This window comes from Nomia melanderi, chromosome 4, assembly GCF_051020985.1.
Source record: "Nomia melanderi isolate GNS246 chromosome 4, iyNomMela1, whole genome shotgun sequence".
Classification (NCBI taxonomy): domain Eukaryota; kingdom Metazoa; phylum Arthropoda; class Insecta; order Hymenoptera; family Halictidae; genus Nomia; species Nomia melanderi.
This window is the reverse complement of record NC_135002.1, coordinates 1,778,674-1,795,436: the sequence shown is the minus strand read 5'-3', so window position 1 is coordinate 1,795,436 and position 16,763 is coordinate 1,778,674. Positions and strand designations below refer to the sequence as shown.

Genomic DNA, 16,763 nt, shown 5'->3' with positions numbered 1-16,763 from the left:
CAAAGATGCAATTAGAAGACGAAATTCGAAGAAGAAGATGCAATTAGAATATGAAATTGGAAGATGAAGATAGGGATGAAATTAGAAGATGAAATCAGAAGTTCAAGGTGAAGGTGAAGGTAAAGGTAAAGATTTAGGTACAGATGAACATGAAGATGCAATTAAAAGATGAAATTAGAAGTTCAAGGTGAAGACGAAGGTACGAAGCCAAAGACGAAGATGGAATCACAAGCCGAGGACAAACGCGAAAACGAAGGAGAAAGAGGAAACACGAAGCGCAACGGCAACACAACGCGACACGAACGAAACCGCGTCCGAACGAGCCAAAAGGAGGTGCACGCGACGCGATACGGTCCTACGGGTAACCCCATCCACTCCGGCGCAAGAAAATTGCTCGCTTCCCCCGAGACACTCGCGCCGAAAGACCACCGAAACGATTCCTCGCCGAGCACGTCCCCCGCCACACTTACCCTTTTGCGGCAAATGCGTAAACGCGGACGCGATCTCGACGCTCCTATAGCCCACGTCTTCTGAAACAAAATGGAAAGTCGATTCAGCGATGCGAACAGCCGGGGCGGCGTCGTGTCTCGAACGGGAACACGGTCGAGTCGAAAAAGAAAAAGAAAAAAAAAAGAAAAAACGCGCGATCGACGTTACCGATGCCGATCGCGAGAGCACGGGCGAGCGCCGAGTCGGCGGAGGAGCAGAGGTCACTGCACGCCGCATTCCTTCGAGTCAAGTCCAAGGTTAATCGAAGGAGGGCCGCCCTCCGACGCGCGTGCTTCGCTCTCCTCTCTTTCTCGTCCGTCTTTACCGGTCAGCCCTGCTCCCGAAACGGGACGGCGATCCCGAGTCTCTTCCGTCTCGATCGGCTCCTCTCTTCGCGGTCAACCGGTCGTTGCACGGAAGAAGGCGCCGGCCGATCTCGAGTAACGCGGAAACGAGTCGACAGAGAGGAATAGGAGCGATCGGCTGCTTGAACGACGACTTCCGCCCGGCGCCTTCTTCCGTGCAACGACCGGTCGCGAGCTCGACGGAACCGATCGAGGCGGAAAACTCCTCGACGATCGCGAGTCTTCGGTCTCGATCGGTTCCTCCGTCCAGCTCGCGATCAACCGGTCGTTGCACGGAAGAAGGCGCCGGGCGGAGCGCGTTCTTCTCTTTCTGTTCCGACGCGTTTCCGCGTTTCGCGTTCCTCGAGATCGCCCGCCGCGGCTACCGTCTCGGTACACGGCGATATTATTAGCGGACGAATGTCGGTGTGTAGGTCGAGCAAACTGTTGCTCGAGGACTCGCTCGAGACGAACCGAGACGGACCGAGGCGAACCGAGACGGACCGAGGTGGTGCTGGCTGGCCCTCGCCGCTGCTCCTCCCGGCGAAGATACCGTGAGAATACCGTCGGAATACCGTGGGAATACCGCGAAACGACGCCAATGCGGGGCAGCGGTAGCAGGAAACGCGTCGTCTTTCGTCGGAACGTTCGCCGAGGTACGAAAAGAGGATCGCGGCACGGTCGTTGGCTCGCGCGAATCGCCCGGGGCGACGGGCCGACTATCGCTCGCGATTAACCCTTTGCACTCGGGAGGTGACTCTTCGTTATCATTCGATCCGATGCAGTAGGACTGTCGAATTTCGTGTTCAACGTTGAACTGGGTAGCGGTGTGTGGAGTTTTGGTTTCTCGGTTTACTTGTAAATTCTCTTGGAGGTAGCTTCGAAGAATATCGTCTTCGTCTTGATGGGAAACGTTAAGTACTTCGTTGGAAATACTTCCGGTGCAAAGGGTTGACCCTTTAATAATTAACGTTTGACGTTTGTTTTGGGAATCAGCGCCAATATGGCGGCAGGTTCTTTTTTCCTGGGGAGTATTCTGTTTGTTATTCTTTACAGGATTTATTGTATATTCTGCGAGACGCATTAACTTCAAGACATTTCTAACCCTTTACAATCGAGGGGTGACACTCAGTCACCACTTGATTTGTTACGGCAATAGAATGAAGTGAAATACTTAGTATTCTAAATGAAATACTGTATTGCTATGCAAAATATTTAAGAGAAATAGCTTTGTTGCTTAATTCATCAGCGAGTTATCGTTAAATTAGATGACGAATACTGCCGGTGAAAAACTCTCGAGTGCGAAGGTGATGTTCACCGAAGAATGCGACTCCTGCTGAGCGCATACAGCCGCTGTTCGCAGTTAAAGGGTTAAATTCGACGCTGTAGCCCAACGAGGTGCTGCAGGAGCGTTGGTTCTCGTCGAACCAACGCGACAACTTCGATTCCTTGGAAAACACTTCACTCTCTCAATGTTTTATGCAGCCAGAGCGACGCACTACAAGGAAACTAGGCGAAATCGAGTCGAAATCGAACCGCAGGAGCGTTGGTTATCATTGAACCAACGCGACAACTTCGATTCGTTAGACAATATTTCATTTTTCCAATGTTTCTTGTAGCCAAAGCAACGAACTACAAGAAAACTGGGCGATATTGAGTCGAACCAACGCAACAACTTCGATTCGTTGGATAAAATTTCATTTCTCCAATGTTTCCTGTAGCCAAAGCAACGAACTACAAGAAAACCAGGCGATATAGAACCAAACCTAAGCCGCAGGAGCGTTGGTTCGATGAAAACCATCGAGACAACTTCGATTCATTGCTCAACATTCCATTTTCCCAATGTCTCCTACCACCCGAGCAACAAACTGTGCGAAAACTAGGCGATATTGAATCAAACCAACAAGACAACCCCGCTTCGTTGCTCAACATTGGATTTTCCCAATGTCTCCTACAACCAGAGCAACAAACTGTGCGAAAACTAGGCGATATCGAGTCGAACCCGAGCGAAGCCTGCGACAGAGACGAGCGCACCGTCGAATAGGAGTCGACGAAACTTTTTGCTCGTGTTCCTGGCCGGTGGCCGACTAGCTAAGATTAGACGATCGCTCGCTATATATAGGATGACATTTATATACGCGCCTACTAAACGCGGCGAGCGTGCACGCGCTTCTATCTATCTTTTTCTCTCGCCCCGTCCGTCCGTCCGTCCGTCCGTCCCGACCCGACCCGCCGCCCCGAGCGTTTTTCTCGCCATCCGCCGATCGACGGTCGAATCGCTAGGAGCCGCGGACATTCCCGATCTCCGCGAGTTGGCACGCTTCGACGATGCAGTCCCAGATTCGAGGCTTTCGAGCCGTGCACGCGTGTGCCGCCGCGCCGCGAGAAGCGTTCTCGGGGATGCGGAGATTCCACGGAAGGTGAAAGCCGGCCGAGTTTCCGATGGATACCGATCGGATATCGCTCGTCCGACGACGAACGACGCGTCGCCGTCCTAAATTGATCCCTTGACTCCGTCTAAGTGGCGCGGACCCCGTTCCAGTGAGCAACGTGCGCACAGTGCGTCGCCTGTCGACGGAACCCGAAAATTTCACTACTCGCGAGACGGAGACTGGAGGGTGCGTCGATGAGTAGTCCGTGTATTGGATGATTTTTATTTGGAAATAAACGTTTCGTGGAATAAATTTTGTTTGTTTATTTTTGTAACCTTGCAATTGGAACAGAATGTTTATTGTTTGATTGAAGAATTTGACTACTCGCGTGATGGAGATTGGAGGGTGCGTCGATGAGTAGTCCGTGTATGGAACGATTTTTGTAACTTTGCAATTGAAACAGAATGTTTATTGTCGATTGAAGAACTTCGTAATATTCTAGTAATGTGGAAAAAGTATATCTTTAAATTTGACTACTCGCACAATTGAAATTGGAGGTTATGTGTCACTGAGTAGTCGGTTCGAAATGATTTTTGTTTTGAAGTAAACATTCCGTGGAATAAATTTTGTTTCTCTATTTATATAACTTTGCGATTGAAATAGAATGTTTATTGTCGATTGAAGAACTTCGTAATATTCTAGAAATGTGAACAAAATAAACGCTAAAATTTGACTACTCGTGTGACGGAAATTGTAGGTTATGCGTCACTGAGTAGTCAGTTCGAAATGACTGTTATTCGGAAAATAAACATTACGTCAGAATAAATTTGTCTATTTATATAACGTCGCAATCGAACCGCAGAATATTCATCGTCAATAGGAAAACGTCATAACGTCCCAGTAACGTAAACAAAATCCAACCACCATAATATAAATCTGTACCTTACAACTGTCCGAAGCATTTGCTCGTATCACTTATACTTTCCAGGTTATTTATTTCTGAATCCGCTCGACAACGCGTGTCAATTTCGCCGCGAATCGCGTTCTTCTCGGAAATTCGACTATATTCATCATACGGTTCGATTATCGACGCGGATCGACTTCCAAGCGTGCACGATTCCGTTCGTCCCGATTCCCAGTAGCCGCCATTCGATTTTCCGATGAAGTCCAGAGTAACCGTCATCCCGTAGTGACCGAGCCGAGCGTGAAAACAGCCGTAAACCGCGATAACGCGTACTGTCTCGTGAAACTCGGGGGCAGCACGGATGCGCTGCGAGCAAGAACAACAGGTGTTCGCCGTCGCCGTCACTGTCGCCGTTGCCGGCGCATTGGAAACCGTTTTCCGGTTGGCGCACCGCTCGTCTCTCGATGAAACGGTGCGAAGCGGAATCTAAACGAGTCGAGACGCAACTCGAAGCCTGAAGTTGGGTCGGGTCGGCGCGAGACGAGAATAACGTTGTTGCGAAAGACAGGCCATTCAGCGAGAGGGAAAAGGACGAGCTCGAACAGTTGGCTCCCGGATAACGGAAGCAAGAGTCCAAGCCAATAAGACCACGTACTAACAAGAAAATAAAAAAAACTGTCGCGTGATATGCACCTTTCTCGGTGGCGAACAATGCGGTCACTCTCATCGTCGGCGTCGCGGTCGCGCCGGTAGCGATGGCGGTGGCAGCTGTGGTGGCAGTTGCGGCGGTGGTGGCAGTGACAGGACACCGTACTCCGAGACCGACAGAAACGCGGGAAACACCGGCGAAACGAGCGAACGAGCCCCGTCGCTCGGCGGATTCGAGCGAGATTCGCGCGCGCCGCCCGGATATCGAGGAAACACTGCGTGCGCGCGGGCCACGCTGCCGCCTCTCTCGCGGATCACTCGCGTTCTGCCGTCACCGCGCGACCGTGGCGCCGCGCAGCGCGAGCCTCGCGCACCGCGCGAATCTCGCGAATCTCGCCTATTTATAGACCCCTCCGACGCTACCGCCAACGCCACCTCGACGCGGCCGGTTCTATTTCTCTCGTTCCCTCTGTTTTTCCGCGGCGCGCGACCGCAACGTAATCGCGCGGCGGCTCGCCCCCCGCGCCGCCGCCGATCGTCGCTTCTCTTCCCGCCCACGTTTCCAGTTCACGCATCCTCTCGACGTTGAATTCGGACACTACGCATTCTTCGAATCTTCGTTGACGGTTTCAGGAATTTTGTCTTCGCTGTTGAATGGTTGTTCGTTGGAAGTAGAGGGATTCGGTTGGACGAAGTTTCAGGAGCGATTCGAAATATTTCGATTCGATCGATACGCTCCTCCCTTGTCTCGAACCTGACGCGATCGCGGACGCCAACGTCAACCCCTACCCCAGAGTGCTACCCCTTCCCCCGGCGTTTTAGTTTCTTCCATTCCCGCCGCTTCCCGCGGGCACCGTCGCTCGCGACGACCGAAAGCTTCCGACCGAACGGGTCACGAGAAAGCCGCCTTCCGAAAATAGGAAGCAAGGTCACCCCTTCTCGGCCCGTGATCCCTCCTCTTCGCGTGTGGCGCGCTCGGTTTCTCTTCTCCTTCGCTGCACCCCGAGCGAGCCCGTATCGATCGGCCGGACCGGTGGCTGAACCATCTTCGAGAGTTACGCGGAAACGACTCGCGCGAATCGTCTTTTCGCCGATGCGTAGATTCTGGGGTCCCGGGGGCGTCGCAGTAGATTCCGTTCGATGGACACGTAGAAATGGGGAATGCTTATGGGTTTTTTGTGGTCCTCGGTTTTTAAAGGGAGTAACACGTTGAATATGGGGTCACCGGTGACCCAAAGAAAATTGAATTGCTATACGCTAGATGAAACGACGATTGAAAATATTTCTATGTTGGAAATAATGTTATCTGGTACGGTGACATTCGGCTAGACTCACGTGCAATAGTCATAATGATTTAGTATTATATTTTTTCTTATTATTATGATTATTATTTCTTGTATAGTTTCTTTTATTTTTTTTTGTAATTGCAATGTGACGATTGGGAGAAAGTTGGAACGATAAGGTGTTGTAGCACTAGGGTAGCATGTCTGGCTAAGACGACGGAGGTCATGGGTTCGAGTCTCCATTTGTTTGAGATTCCTTTTTTTTCTTTGAATTGTAATTTCTAAATGACTTACGTCAGTATTGTGGTATTTACGTTGATATAGCAATTGTTTATTGCCAATGTTTTTGAATTTGCATAGTGCTAAATGAATTTCTTTAACAATTTCCCAGAGAAACATTTGTTACCTTTCTAACTGCGAAAAGAAGACATCAGGCAGTTTTAGTGTTAATACATTCGCATAGGAACATTACAAAATTCTATCCAGCACCATACAACTACTCATAACAAATATTCTACCCTTGCACATTATTCCAAGCAACTATTAGTTTCCAATCATCAAAAGCAAAAAAGTATACCGCAATACTTATCTCACACGTTATCGCCAGACTATAAGCCCTATCGATAAGTCATTAATAATTGCAATCACATCGACACAAATAACATCACAACAATAAAGCGCGAGTTATTTCCAGACAACGATCCAAAGAAGAAAAAAGAATCCCAAACCGTGGAGACTCGAACTTACGACCTCCACCGTCACAGCCAGAGACGCTACCCCGCTACAACACGCAACCCCAATCGTCCAACCCCTAATTACAGTATGAAACATAACCCTTTGCGGACGAAGATTCTTCGAAACGTATGAAGCTAAATTCTATATCAATCGCTTAATTAATAGAACAAAAGATAACTACGTGTCTCTCGTTGTTCGACTAATTAGATCATTGTTCCACGACTTAGTCTTCCAAACCACACCTCGTCTCACTGAAATGTCGACATCCGTTCGCAAAGGTTAAGGGGTGTTTTCACCTGATTAAAATGAACGTCGGTTAATAAGAATATTTATGAAATATTTATGAAATATTCTCTTGAGAACTATGTGAAATTTCTCCACGACAGTCTTCCAAACCTGAACGTTTCATCCCACCGAAATGCCATCCGCTCGCAAAGGGTTAACCTTTTGCGACCGAAGATTCTCTGAACTATACAAAACCTTTTATAGATTCTGGCAAATCACACATCGAATGCCTAAATAACATGAAACAAGGAAATTAGGTACCGGTTTCTTGCTGTCTGAGCAACTGAATCATTTGCAACTTAGTATCATAAACATGAAAGTTCGATCTCGGTAAAGCGTCGACATCCGTCCGCAAAGGGTTAAACCTCGTTTCCCTCTGGAACGGAGCACCATCGTCGAAATCTCGACAAGGGTGTCGTTCCTAGAACTCCGACACGCGCAGCGTTTCATTGAAACCGATTTTTCCGTGAGGCCCCGATCCCCCGCGCGGCCGCGTGCGTCGTCTTCGCGTCGTCTTCGCGTCGGCGATCCGTCGAAATTGGGTCGGGAAACCCTCGACCGCGTCGTGCCTCGTCCCCCCCGGCCCCCCGCCGCCCCTCCGTCGAACGTCCAACGACGAGAATCGCTGACAAATGGAACGACGCCAGCGTTACCGCGGGACCCCCGAGACGGAACGAGACGACGACGACGACGACAACGACAACGACGACGGCGGGGACGGGGCCGAGTGGGGGTGGATACGAACGAAAGCTCGCCCATCGACGCGTAGATCGGTGCAAAGATTTTTCCGTGGCGCGTGGCGGGAGGCGCGCGCGCGAAGGACGAGAGAGGCGAGGGAGGAGCGCCGCGAGCGGCGAGGAGCAAGGTGCGAGAGGCGTGTCCGGTAGAGCTCCGCTCGTGACTCCGATCCATCCAGGGCCTCTTGTGTCACTTTTGGCTATTTATAGACGACCGCTCGATATGATGTACCGACGTTATTTTTAGCGGCTTACCTAGCTACAGCCCTTTCACCCCCCTTCGAAATAGCAGCAACGTAGACGCGAGCGGGAACCGAACGACTCTCGCCTCGCCTAGCCTCGTCTAGCCTCGACTCGCGTTACGATCGTTCCCGCGATTTTTCAACGATCTTCTCGTAAACGGAGTAACTTATCGAGCCAACCCCTTCCGTCGATCTCCGCCTCCGGTGACCGGCCCTTTCACCCCCTTCGAAATAGCAACGTAGATGAATACCGAACGACTCTCGTCTAGCTTCCCGCGATTTTTCAACGATCTCCGCGTAGACGGAGTATCTTAAACGATCGAGCCAACCCCTTCCGTCGATCTCCTCCGGTGACCGGCCCTTTCACCCCCTTCGAAATAGCAACGTAGACGAGTACCGAACGACTCTCGCCTAGCTTCGTCTAGCTTCTCGCGTTACGATCGCGATTTTTCAACGATCTCGTAGACAGAGTATCTTAAACGATCGCGCCAACCCCTTCCGTGGATCTCCTCCCCCTCCGGTGACCGCCCATCGATTCGATCGGGTGCGGCGCACCTGAAACTCGACGTCTATTTCCGTGATCGGTCGCGTAACTCTCCGTTTAATCGCCTATACGCGCGATTATGCCGTCGACTGCTATTCTCTCGAAATAGCCGAATCGATAAGAACGTCCGAACACGTTCGCTACGTTCCGCCGTCGCGCGTTCGTTCCCTCGATACCCCCACGAATTTCTCCGGTGGAACGGAAAGCGATCGACCGGTCGCGGAGGAAACGCCGGAGAACCGGGAGGCCGATCAAGAGCACGAGGGAGAACGGAGGGAGAGAGAGATCCGCCGCTGCTCCTCTCTTCGTAGGTGGCCGCTAGCTAGCTCGCTCGCTCGCTCGCTCGCTCGCTTGGTAATACGCCGCGCGGCGTGTTGGGACCGAAATAGCGGCGGACTCTTTCGAAAATATCGACTGCTAAAAATACGAGTAAAAATAAACGTCTACACGTGCGAAAACAGGCATTAATATTCGTCCGTACGTTCGGCGCGCTCGTATTTTCGCGTTTCCGGAGGGAAAACCTCGCCGCGGACCTGGCAAACAACCGAACGAGGAAGCGGATTCGGCCGACCAACGGAATTACGAAACGGCAGGAATCGCTCGATCGAAGATCGATCCTGGGGGTGGGGTGTTTGCTCGATTTCAACGAATGAACGTTCTCCGATATTTCCCTTAAACTGTACGATTTTCGAAGATTGATTGTTGTTTCTGATCTGAACGAACGAATGTTCTCTAACATTTTCCTTAAACCGTACGATTTTCGAAGATTATCGTTTTTATATTCTCGGGGAATTCGGGAAGCGCTGAGCTACCCCGAAACTAGGGCGTTTTTGTACAGGTTGTGCTCTTGAAATTCTATTAGTTTCTATATGTTTAGGAATGTTGCACAATTTATCTGGTAACAAACTTTCTCGGATAAGTATATTATGTCTATAATAGTTATTATTATTGTTTCATCATGAATCATTATGAAAATATCTGCATTTTATCTGCATTTCAAGGTAAATAATCATTGGTACGTACAGTTGTCAAGATCGCGAACGACATTGTCATATGATCGAGAACTATGTATTACATTGTTTACCACGTGACATAGATAAACATCTGACATAGTTAATCTCCAATCGAACATATGAAATCGTATATAATTCTTATTAATAAATTCATTGTGGTATGCCTCATAATTCCAGAAATTAGGTACGCATCTTTTCCTATGAATATCATATGACCCGTTCTTAACCCTTTGCACAAATGGTTAATATTACATATACAACACTTCGCGTTTTTGTCGTATCAAATTAAATGGCAACTGATAGTCACCATTCGATTTGACGCAGTAAAATTAGAAAATTTAATATTAAATACTCAACTATGTATAACGCATCGGTGCGCAAAATATTCAGATAAAAAAGCTACTTCTCAATTCACCTGTAACTTCCCTTTGAATTCAATTTAAAAAAACCATCGTCTTTAGTTAGAAAGCGTTATTGCTAACGAAATACTGCCGAGCGCGAAGGGTTAATTTCTGGATCGACCAGGAGCACCCCGCTGCGCGTTCGATCGCGAACAAGGACTCCATCGGCGCAGCCTTCGGATCACTGGATGCGAAAGCAACGCGGATCGTCGAAACCGATCGAACCCAGCGTAAACCGAAAAAACGTGCCGTTCCGCGGCGAAGGAAAGGGACGGCCGCGTAGCGCGCGATCGACGCGGAAGCAGGAACGGGCGGAGAAACGCGGAGAATGGAAAACGAAAAAGGGGAGGCTCGTCCGGCGGACTTGGTCTAGGTCGTCCGGAGCGACCTTTGCGTCTGGTCGCCGTGTCCACTTTCACGAGCGGCCGCCGTTGGACCGGGTTATCGGTTTTGCCCGTTCTCGTCGCCTCTCTTCGGCCGGATGCCACCACCGTTTACGAATCTGGGTTATGTTTACTACCCCCTCCTCGCGTGCTCGGCGACCACCTATTCGTACGCTGCGCGACGCGCGCGTGTGCGAGAGTTCGCGGTCTCCTACGCTGACCGTGCCCGTTCGACCCTCGAAAAACAGGGGAACGCCGCGGGAGGGAGGGAGAAGACCTTATCGGCGACGCGGGCCGCGCGGAGGATGCCGATTCCGGAACGCGAGGCGATGTCGGGGAAATCGCCAGGGAGGGAGGGAAAGAAAAAAGGGAAATGAGAAGACAAGGGACAGCGGTTCGATATCGGTTCACGCGTCGTCCTGAGATTGGAGAAATTGTATCGGCTGCGGTTGCGGCCATTGAAACGCGGCGATGGAAGAAATGGAGGAAAAGGGGAAGAAAAAGGAAAGAATAGGAAAACTGAGAAGGCAAGGGATAGCGATGCTTCCGATATCGATTCGACCGTCGTTCTGAGATCTGAAGATCGTATCGGCTGTGGAACCGCCATTGGAACGCTCGACGCTACCGATTCCGGAAGGGCGGCGGTATTACGGGAAATCGTGGGAAAAGAGGAAAGAAATAAAAAGAGAAGAAAAGGAAAAAGAGCGAAGCTTTTATCGATTCGTCCGTCGTTCTGCGATCGCGAAGACTGTGTCGGCTGTGGAGCCGCCATTGGTACGCACGGAAGCTACCGATTCCGGAACGCGTGACGGTGTTATAGGAAATCTTGGGAAAAGAGGAATGAAATAAAAAGAGGAGGAAAGGAAAAAGAGCGAAGCTTTTATCGATTCGTCCGCCGTTCTACGATCGCAAAGTTTCTATCGGCTGCGAAGCCGCCATTGGAACGCTCGAAGCTACCGATTCCAAAACGCGCGGCGATATTAGAAAATCACGGGTAAAAAGGAAAGAAAGAGAAGTAGAAAAAGAAAAAGAGCGAAGCTCTCGATATCGGTCCGCCGTCGGCCGCGATCGCAAAAATTGTATCGGGTGCGAAGCGCGAGGAACGAGCCGCCGTTCGCGTAGCAACGAGCCGTCGCGATAAAAATAGAAATAGCAGCGGCGATCGATCGACGCGTTCCTTTCAGTCGCGCTGTCCAGCCGATGAAAAGGTTCTAGAAGCCGGCCGCGGGTCGAAACGCGGCCTGGAACGGCTTTCGGCCGATCGCGCGGCGGCGAGATCGCTCGGAGGTCCGCCGTCGCCGGCGTCCGCGCGTGTAACCGTGGAGCCCGTGCGAGCGTGTAGCCGAGGAGGACCGAGAAACGGGCAACACCCGCGCACGGAGATCGGGCCGCGTTACGACGCGACGGAATTAGCACGGGCACAATACGCGATCCCGCCTTCGCCGGGAAAAATAGATTTGGCAAGTGACCAAAGCCCGGCTGTGAATAGAGCCCAAATATATGGATCGCTGTCGTCTTTTGCGTTCCACCTCGAGATCTCCACCGCGAACTACACAGGGAGGGAGTAGCCCTTCGCCGCGCGAGGAGACGCGCGAGGAGGCGCGCGGAGGCGCGGAGGGATCCGCGCCCTTGCGCCCACGCCTCTGCACCCTGCCGCTCGCGGTCCCGACGCCAGACCGTCCGCGGCATCCTTGGGAAACGGCGAGCATAAGGCGGCGAAAATAAGTGGAGCCGATGAAAATAAACCCTGCGGGACTATTTTACGCGCGCGGCCGTTCGAGAGGATCGCCGCGTATTTCTGCTGTACAAGTTGCAGACGCGGAGCAACTTGGCGAAGAACGCGCTCTCCGAGAAACGCTGCCACCGTAAATAGTGTAGCGAACGTAACGTTTCGATATCCGTGGCTCGCTCGCTCGCTCGCGCGCGCGGTGACGCCGAGAGGAAAACACGGCCGTTACGTAAATAGACACGGTGAATGCTACCATGGGAACTCCGATGAATCTCGCGGGAATCGAGGGGGTCGCGAGCGAAGCCGCGGAAAGAGGTTCGAGGCGTCTGGGATTCGGAGATCCGAAGTCGCGCGAGGAACTCCGTTTTTTCCTCGTTTCCTATGATCACGTTGTTTATTAATAGTTCCGTATAGAGTGATACGTTTCTAGATGATCTGGCACGCGTGATGCAACGAGGTTATCGCTGTGCAGCGCGTGTCATTGGGAATTTTCGAGGAAAAATCTCTCGTACGCGAGTCTTCGCGGCGCGAGAAGCTAATCGTGTATAGTATCCGTCGACGACGAGACGAGAGGCCGATTATCATCAGCGGTCCTCGTAGCGCGTATCGAAGCTCGCGGATTCGCGATATAAATAGTCCGTTCCGCCGATTGATAACGAGAGCGCGGCGGGACGGGGCGGCCGGAGCGATCGCGCCGCTTCGTCTAAGGACGAGGCGAGCGTTCGTCGGCGCGGTGTTTCAGTGGGACGATTGAATCGAGAGTACTATCTTTCGCGGGGTGGCGGATCGATACGCGACTGCCGACTATTATTAGAAGCGTCCGGTGGTCGCGAGAATTATCGTGCATAGCGTTATCGTGCTCCTTCGTTATCGTCGTCCTTGCCGCGGTACCGTTACCGCGCTCCCGTCGCAGGACACTCGGAGAACGCGGGCCCCGTTCGTCGGAGACGGAACGGAATGGAACGGAGAGAAACGGAGCGAAAGAGGAGAGACGCGGGACGGAACGCGCCGCGGTTTTTGTTATCGAAGGCTCCACGCGCGTCGTTGTCCGCGCGAAAACATCGCGAGGAAGAGACGGCTCGTCCGATTCGCCGCGGACTCGCCGATACACGCGCATGCATAATGCCAAGCATAACCGAGTAGTTTATTTATAACGTTGCGGAAATACACGCGACGCCTTTATTGTAAAACGCTGTTGTGTAACGCCGCGAGCGTGTTACGTAACCGAGCAGGAGAAGCTACGAAACGGCGAATCGGTTTCACCGTTTACGACCGGCGCGACTGCGAATATATTACGCCGCCGGCCGCGGGATCGAGCTTGCTCAGACGCGTCGGCCGATTTTCCGAGTCGACGGAATTCCTGGCCACCGATTCCCGGTGTCCTTCGAGTTTCTGGAACTCTGGGAACGTCACGCGACTGAACCAGTCGAAGTTCTCGGCAATAGAAACAAAATGGCAGAGGAAAGATCGATGCGGACGCAGCGTCTATCTTTCGATCGCCGCTGCTCTGCGATCAATTCGACGATTCTGGAATTCCTGTCTACCGATTCTCGACGTCCTTCGAGTTTCCGAAACTCTGAAACGTCACGCGACTGAACCAGCCCGAGTTCTCGGCAATAGAAACAAAATGGCAGAGGAAAGATCGATGCGAACGCAGCGTCTATCTTTCGATCGCTGCTTGGCGATCGATTCGACGATGCTGAAATTCCAGTCTACCGATTCCCAGTCCATAGAATTTCCCAAGCTTACGAAACAGCACGCTACCGAACCGAAGTTCTCAACAGAAACAAAATGGCAGAGGAAAGATCGGTGCGAACGCAGCGTCTTTCGATCCCCGTCGCTCGTCTATCGATTCTGAAATTCTCTACCGATCCCCAGTTCAATTTCCCAAGCTCGCGGAACGAACCGAGCCGAAGTTCTCACCGGAAACAAAATCCCAGAGAAAATCGCCGCGACGCGAACATAGCCTCAGTCGTCTATCCCCGAGCGTAGCTTGTCGACCGGCGATCCGCAGGACGATGTTCGCGACCGCGCGAAAGCGAACGGTGAAAGCGTGTCTCGGGGTCCTCGGGCTGGTCGGAGGGTGTGGGACGTTTCTATATCTGCTGGACGAATCGGTGAAAGCCGGGCAGATCGCGATCTCGTTGCCCGACTACCCCTGGCAATTCAACCGGACGTTCAAGTCGTTCGATCACACGGCCCTCAGACGGGGCTGGCAAGTTTATCGAACCGCCTGCTCCGCTTGTCACAGTCTGCGGTACGTCCGCTTCCTGGACCTGGTCGGCGCGACTCACACCCAGGACGAGGCTCGCGAGATCGCCGAGCAGTTCGAGGTTAGACGACGATCTCATCGTCTCTCATCGTCGAAACGCGCGAGTAAACCGGCCGACGGGACTTCGAACAGGTGGAGGACGGCCCCGACCAGCAGGGCAACTATTACTCGAGACCCGCGAAGCTGTCCGACAAAATCCCGCCGCCGTTCCCGAACGAGGAGGCCGCCAGGGCCGCGAACTTCGGCGCCTATCCGCCGGACCTGACGTACATGGTCTTCGCGAGGAGGAACGGATTCAATTATCTGTTCGCCTATCTGACGGGCTGGACGGAGCCGCCGGCCGGCGTCGCGCTGCAACAGGGGCAACACTTCAACCCCTATTTCCCCGGCGGCGTGACCGGAATGACGCGAGTACGTTTTCCCGCTTTCCCTTCTGCTTCCTCCCCGTTTAGTGCCGCGGGTCCTTGCGAAGGACTGCTTTCCTTTGGGAAGTGAACCACGCTTTTCTATTTTTATGGAGGATTGTAGATAGATCCGTTGCTCCATTTTTAACACGTTAAGCGCCACGTCAGTCAGTAACGTACAAGATAACCGATGTGAAATAAAAATGTTTAACGCAACTAAGTTGATAATATAACGCAAACGTTGCAACGTCGAACAATTTATAATTATTCCTGCTTTTCTTTGCTACGAAAGGCAAACTCTATGGGACGCTTAAGATTTTCGTGCGCTTAACGTGTTAACACTTCGACTGCACGTCACTCAGATTTGGGTGACACTATTTGCACGTAAACCTGAATATGAATTTTCTTGGTAACGAACCGAATGTTGTTGGATGCATGAGATATGAGATAGCAGAGCAATTGTTACGAAGAATTTTGACCTTTTAGTTTACTTAAGGAAGAGAACTGCTTCGAGCACGTGGCAGTTTTGACGAGTGCTTCCTTGGCAGTCGAAGTAAGCAGGTAGTAATGAGAATGAAAAGAAATGATTATAAAGAGGAATACAGTTAATGCGATGACTGCCACGAAAATCTTCAGTTTTGTGTCTATGCTTTTGTAGCAAAGATGAGGAACGGATAGTTGTTATTTGGTATCGGAATGCCTACGTTACACTATTACTTAGTAATTTACGCTATGGAATATTTCCATTCGTCATTAGTTATCTGACAAATTGTAATTATTGTCAAGTCATTTGGAAGCTCCAGTCATCGGTGACCGACGTGACAGTCAACTATGTACCGATTTCTTGCTATTCGATCAAATATCAAATGCGTAATCAACGTGAAAAAAGGAAACTACGCGATGATCTCTGTTCGAGTAACTAAATCAGTCGGCAACTTAGTCTTCCGAATACGAAAATTTCGTCTCTCCGAAATGTCGACGTTCGTCCGCAAAGGGTCACACTGGTTAACACATTGAGCGCCGGCGACTTAAGAGACATTTAAAGCCTGAGCGCCAACGTATCGGCCACTCAGCCCAAACATCATTCGCTCGTATCTGATCAATGAGTAGCCAAAAGAAATATTCAAAACATTACACATTTCCGTAAAATAGTACATTTTAATCTAATATTCGTCAACCGCCTAAAAAGGACTATGACTAGAACCTTTCTCATTATCTTCGATAGAACTTATTTAACACTAGGTTCACGGAACGCGTCAAACTGACGCATTTTAGATTTTAGAAATATTATTTTGCAAATATTCACGCCGATTTCCATTGATGCAATCACACTGACATGTACCCAAATTACTATCGAATCTCCAGTTTCTACAATCTAAATAAACGAGCATCAACTCTTTTAGGAATAATAGAATCAAGTGTGCAATAAGTGCCCGTAAACCTAGCGTTAACTGATTTTATCAGGAACTTCGTTTCATAGAAGCAAGAGAGATATCTGACAAATTGCAAATAACTCGAATTCAAGACTCACTGAATAACAGAAGAAATGAACGAAATAAAAGGCAATGCGTTGCTAAGGAAAAAGTGGGAGATCTCCCCGTTGGCTGAGTGTTAAGTCAAAGCTGAACCGTAATCTCCTCGTCTCGCAGATACTGCAGAACGGCATCCTCGAGTACGAAGACGGCACCGCGGCGACCGAATCGCAGATGGCGAAGGACGTGGTCGAATTCCTGTCGTGGACGGCCGCCCCGGAACACGAGACCAGGCAGATCTTTCTGCTCAAGGGCATAGGGATTTTCGCGGTGCTGATAATCGCGCTGATGGACATTTACAAACGGAACTTCTCGCACATCAGGAGCTGTCGCATTGCTCACGTCCCGAAAACTACTCGCTGAAACGGACCACTCGCTTCTGGTAACACGACTTTTTCCCCGCGTAACGGATCGCCGTGGATAACGCCGCGGAAACCGGGAAAGAC

General features: G+C 50.9%; 1 protein-coding gene across 25 annotated transcripts in view; it reads right to left on the bottom strand.

The window, feature by feature from the left end:
- Positions 1–16,763, bottom strand: part of HDAC4 (histone deacetylase 4) — a 40,015-nt gene that overhangs the window by 16,373 nt on the left and 6,879 nt on the right. For 16 of the 25 annotated variants that reach the window (XM_076367069.1, XM_076367063.1, XM_076367077.1 and 13 more), the window contains one exon: positions 471–530. The exons of 2 other annotated variants lie outside the window; for them this stretch is intronic. In XM_076367069.1, coding sequence (XP_076223184.1) covers positions 471–530 — 60 coding nt within the window. Of the gene's footprint in view, positions 1–470; positions 531–4,147; positions 4,729–4,802; positions 5,308–16,763 lie in introns of those variants that run through there. 7 more of the 25 variants (XM_076367072.1, XM_076367071.1, XM_076367073.1 and 4 more) reach the window with 5 other exon arrangements.